The sequence below is a fragment of the Apis laboriosa genome, unplaced genomic scaffold (assembly GCF_014066325.1).
Source record: "Apis laboriosa isolate Shangri-la unplaced genomic scaffold, ASM1406632v1 scaffold14_cov150, whole genome shotgun sequence".
Classification (NCBI taxonomy): domain Eukaryota; kingdom Metazoa; phylum Arthropoda; class Insecta; order Hymenoptera; family Apidae; genus Apis; species Apis laboriosa.
Genome location: NW_025221798.1, coordinates 2,760,230 through 2,766,229, shown reverse-complemented (window position 1 = coordinate 2,766,229; position 6,000 = coordinate 2,760,230). Strand labels below are relative to the sequence as shown.

General features: G+C 33.6%; 1 protein-coding gene across 1 annotated transcript in view; it reads left to right on the top strand.

Annotated features, from left to right (window-relative positions):
- The first annotated feature begins 4,685 nt into the window (after positions 1 to 4,685).
- LOC122710582 overlaps positions 4,686 to 6,000 on the top strand; it is a 35,093-nt gene continuing 33,778 nt past the window's right edge. The window contains exon 1 of the mRNA XM_043928506.1: positions 4,686 to 4,821. Within this exon, the coding sequence (XP_043784441.1) occupies positions 4,799 to 4,821 (23 nt within the window). The 5' untranslated portion in view covers positions 4,686 to 4,798. The remainder of the gene's footprint in view (positions 4,822 to 6,000) is intronic.

Genomic DNA, 6,000 nt, shown 5'->3' with positions numbered 1-6,000 from the left:
AAACACTCGACAACCAATTCGATAAATAAATTGATGCAGAATCATTCATGTATTTTTAATTATTAGATTTCAAACTCGATCAAACACTCGACAACCAATTCGATAAATAAATTGAATGATGCAGAATCATCTGTATTTTTAATTATTAGATTTCAAACTCGTTCATACCGTAATAAACTCGATCAAACATTCGACAACCAATTCGATAAATAAAAATTGTAACGTTAAATCGAATAATCTAGAATCATATATATATTTTTAATTATTAGATTTCAAACTCGATCAAACACTCGACAACCAATTCGATAAATAAATCGATGCAGAATCATTCATGTATTTTTAATTATTAGATTTCAAACTCGATCAAACACTCGACAACCAATTCGATAAATAAATCGATGCAAAATCATTCATGTATTTTTAATTATTAGATTTCAAACTCGATCAAACACTCGACAACCAATTCGATAAATAAATCGAATGATGCAGAATCATTCATGTATTTTTAATTATTAGATTTCAAACTCGATCAAACACTCGACAACCAATTCGATAAATAAATCGAATAATGCAAAATCATCTGTATTTTTAATTATTAGATTTCAAACTCGTTCATACTGTGATAAACTCGATCAAACATTCGACAACCAATTCGATAAATAAAAATTGTAACGTTAAATCGAATAATCTAGAATCATATATTTTTAATTATTAGATCACAAATTCTGTTTCGTTTCAATTATTGTCAACTCTGTCAAACATTGTCAAATCACATATATTTAAGAGATGGCAAAAATACGATCGATATGCAATTAAATACATTTTCATTCCTCGAAGTATTGCAGTATCGTCAACCCTATCGAACTATTAACCAATCATACATATTTCAAAAACTAAGATCGATTTTTACTCGATCAATTAATTACAGAAAACTAAATAATTTATAATTCTCCGATACGAACTATCACAAACTAGTATTTTCAATTATTAAAAAAAAAAAAAAATCATCGTGGAAAAAGATCCCGTGAAGCAAGAGACAATTTGTCTAGGAAGTGTATATCGATAAGCGAGGAACAGAGCTTCCGAATTCATTGTGGCCGATCGTCGAAGCTGATCTTGAAAATGGCTCGCCACTATTTTTCCTCGTTCCACGTTTCCATTAAAAATAATTGTCCATCGTCCTCGTTGAGAGGGCACGAGCCACCGATGGACAAATATTTCTCGTCCACGCCTGTATCGTAACGGGGACATGAACGAGGGGGAGGCGAAGGGGACAGAGTCACGGGACATGCTGCAGTGAAAGTGTTGTCGAAGGAGGAAGAAGGAAAGGTGGCTCCCTCTTCGTTAACGACGCCGATGCGCGTTCAGCGAAAGAGGCGAAGTGAAAAATCGTCGAGGTTCGCGGAAATCGAGAAACAAATATGTACATAGTGTCTCGTCTTACAATAGAAATCCTTCAACTTTTGATAGAAACTGTATAGAGAATATTTAACATAACCTATAATATATTGCCAAAGGTTACTCGTACCTTTTAATTTTATAAAAAAATTTTTTGGAAAACTTTTATTTGAAGTAATATAAGATAATATATTAGTTAATCCAGTATTTTGTTGTTGGAATTTGTTTATTTGTATAAAGGTTCGAGAAACAAATATGTACATGGTGTCTCGTTTTACAATAGAAATCCTTCAACTTTTGATAGAAACTGTATAGAGAATATTTAACATAACCTATAATATATTGCCAAAGGTTACTCGTACCTTTTAATTTTATAAAAAAGTTTTTTGGAAAACTTCTATTTGAGAATTAAAGGTAATATATTAGTTAATCTAGTATTTTGTTGTTGGAATTTGTTTATTTGTATAAAGGTTCGAGAAACAAATATGTACATGGTGTTTCTCGTTTTACAATAAAAATTTATATTTAAAGTTTTATATTTTTATTCATTTTTGACAGAAACTATATAAAAAATTTATATTCGTAGTGTAACATAACCTATAATTTAATTTTGTAAAAAAAAAAATTCTTGAAATTTTTGGAAAACTTCAATTCGAGGGTTAAAAACAGTATATTGGTTAATCTAGTATTTTGTTGTTGGAGTTTTTATATTTATATTTTAAAGAAACAAAGAAAAATTATTCGACAAATATTAATTTGATACTAATTAGGATTATTAGCCAAAGAGGAGGCAACAAATTAGGAAAGCATTTAATTTGAATTACACGTAGTTTACGTAGTTTACATGTATCGTAGGAGCTCAAGAAAGCGAAACAATTCTGTCTTGTTATCTTTCTCGAAAATCTATTCTTACGAAAAATGAGATACATCAAGATCTTCCTTCACGATTCCCTACAAATTTTCACGTAACGTTTAAATAAGACTTCGTTATGTCTTTCGAACACGTTGAGCAATAATTTTCGAAGATGTACAATTTTCCTGTAAATGATTTACCAGGAAATGTTATTTACGCTACTCTATCATTTCGTTCCTTTCGAAAAACGATATTTTACATCGATAAAATACATTCGAACACATTTATAAATGATAAATAGAATAATATAATATCGGTGTTCAACGTAATAACAATCCATTTGAAAAAATTGTTATTTTTCTCAAAATGAATCTGCATCCTTAATTATTAACCTATCGATAAAATTTAATTTATTTATTTTTATACTTCCATATAGAATTTTTATTTTTAAATATTTAATAGCTAAAAATTCATCCCATTGTTATTAATTGTCAACTTTCAGAATTATTCTTTCGAATGAATTCTCATTCTCAATTATTAATCCTCGCCATTAATTTATATTTCGTCAATGGATTATAACCACAACGATTTTAACCACGGTTCGAGCTTTCACTCGCAAAAATAACTCTCGAACGATTAAAACGCGAGAATCCATTCTCACCCTGACACGACGTAACAATCGTAGACTCATCTTAAAAAGTTATTCTCACGAAGTACGAAAGGGGGAAGAGTGAACGGTGCAAAGCAACATCGTTGGACGATCCTTTCGTCCGATCGCACGATGACAATTACGACATTCTGATCGTCGTAAATTCTTCTGTTCCTTGTCTCTTGGAATTTCTTTTTCCAACCCCCTCCAACACTTCGATCTGCCAATGCGTCTCATCACCTCTCCATATGCTCCACCACTCGTATATATATATCTCTCTCTCCCTCGTTACGCGTGAAAATGAAAAAAAATGCGAGGAACAATGGACGAAGTGGAGATAATGGAGAGAGAAAGAGAGAGAGAGAGAGAGAAATCATAGTGCACTCGCGTGACGAACTGAAGGCTTGGTATCGTGGCATATGGTGAACGTTGAGTGAAAATACTCTCTGATATTCGGATACTAGAGATTTTATTATTTGAATCTGAAAAATCTCGTTCTAATCCTCTTAATTTGCATCACATTTGATCCTGATGGAAGATTAATTTCACTTTTCAGTGCATTTTTCTTATCCCCATCTTTGGCCAACACTGCCCAAATATTAATAATCTAGAACTTGAAATTTACTTGTTAGGTTTTATTTTATCTAGTAAACTAGATTTAGAATTTAGAATATCAGAATATTAAAATTTATGTAGATAAGATTTATAAACTCTGCTAATAGGACTCAGTTTTTACTAATAGGATATAGAATTATTATTAAGTCCATCGATAAAATCTGTCTATCTATATCAAACTTCCTTAATTCTTTTTCTCACAACCCTTTACATTCATTTTGCAGGAACGAAAAGTTGCATTTTCGGTTCGACCACAGAATCCGGTACCGCGTTCACGAGAATGAAACCGCGGGGAATGGTCATCGAGGCGAGATTAAATCCGTTTGAAAAGTGAACTCGCCGCAATATCCACTGCCTTCCTTCCGCGTGGTGCTTTCGCCGTCGTTCCAACTTCCCACCGGTTCCCACTCGTTCGCTTTTTCTTACCATGCGACGCTAAGCTTATTATCCTTTCATCCTTGTCCTCTTCCATCTATCTCTCCACCGTAAACGTATCCCACGTGACCACCGTCTTACCGCTTTCTCTCTCTCTCTCTCTCGATAAAATCGATCTAACGACTCGCACGCACCCGGAGATCCTTCTCCTCCTGCGCTTATCCTCTTCGTCTCTTCTCGTTGTCCTTCTCTGAACCATTCTTCTTCTTCTTTTTCTTCAGGAATCGTAGTTTCTTTCTCGTTTCAATCAAGTCCTCCTCCTCGTGCATCCACGTAACCGGAGAAGGACCATAGTCCTCGCTCTTGCACAGCCTTCTCTTATCCTTCTGAATTGTTCTCTCTCTGTGAACAGGGCCTGCCGTAAGACTCTCCTTCTTTTCACGTGACCGAGGTGACTCGCTTTCTCGCTCGGCCCCGCTATCCCTCTGTCTTCCTCTTTCCTGCTCGAACTCGTGACTCGTCGGTGTTCGGCCGGTGCCTCTCGCGGCACCTCTCGCTTTCACTCGTCCGTGTGAAGAGGCTATCGCGGGCCCTGAGAGCTCAGTATCCGCCGGACCGTCGCGTGGTTCGATGTCGTGCGCGCGCCACGACCGGTGCCTCGTTTCAGGATAGAAAGAAAGTGTTTTTTTTTTCGCCCTTTTTTTCTATTTTTCTCTTTCCACGAGTTGTTGTTGTTTCGCAGCCGTTCGAGAAATATCGTATTTCACTGTTTTCGGGCCGGCCAGATCTCTCTGTGGACACGCGTGACCTTTGTAAAAATAGTGATTCGTTCCTTCCTTTCGAGAGTAGATAGAGAAGGAGAAAGATCTCTGGCCTAGGGTTTCTCTCGTGTTGCATCAACGTCGAACATGGGGAGACTCGATTCGTTCAGGTAAGGATTTTTGCGATTATTTTTACTTGGCAAATTCGCCAGGATTCTCGAGGGTTAGGTCAGGGGTTAGAGTCGTTCTTTTTTGGGAAATCTTCGAATTCTGATGAAATTAAATTTAATTTCGTCAAATATAGTTTCGTTTAGTTTTATTCATGAGTACTTTACTCGTTGTACTAGTAAAGAGTATAAGAAATCGATCAAGATCAATTTTGATTTTAGTTTCAATTTTTAAAAATAACGATCGTTTATGTGGCATAGATGTGAAGTATAATTTTTCAATTGATAATTTGAGTTATCCAGATATAACTATATACATTGATTTTTGATAGCTAGATAACTTATTACTAGAATTTTAAGGTAAAATTTAAAAATGGATGGGGGTTAAAAATGTAAAATTTATTTGTAATTTATATCTCAATTTGAATCAATTTCGATCAAAAAGATAGATTTATTTTCATATAATTTGTAACGAACGAATCAAACAATATTATCTTAAGAAATATTTTCCTCGAGTAATTAGTTCGAAAAAATAATTGAAAAGTACATCGATATTTTGTGTGACCTCCTTTTGCCGATCTCAACATCAGCAGATCTTTTGAGAAAGTCGTTGAATAACTTTTTAATAAACTCGTCTGACATTTTCTATCATTTTCTCTTCGATATTTCACGTAGCCGATTTCCATTTTTTGACTTTCTTCTCTTTCCCGTTCTCATTTAAATAATTTTGTTTCGCGTTTTACCACGATTTTACACTTTCGTTAATTAAACCGATATTTTTACAACTTTTATAAAAATTGTTCGTAACAAAAAAGTTAAAACTCGAGAGATTTCTCGAGTGTTTCGAAATTTTATTGGATGCTTATATATATATATATATATATATATGTATGAAATGATCGATCTCACAAATGTGAGAAACTATTCAGAATTTAACGACTATCGTTAAATAATATTCATTTTAAGAGAAGTGCAAACACGAATAAATTGTTTTGCTATAAAAAAATTATTAAACAGTACAAAATTTTAAATGTATTAAAAAAAAAAAAAAGAAACAAAAATCGATCAATGATATCAATCCAAAGTATCAAAAAACTTGATAAATGACAGAGAAGAGTTAACTAGTATTACAAGTCTTTCCAGTTTCTTAAATTGATTATAATTCAAAGATTATGCGTTTCA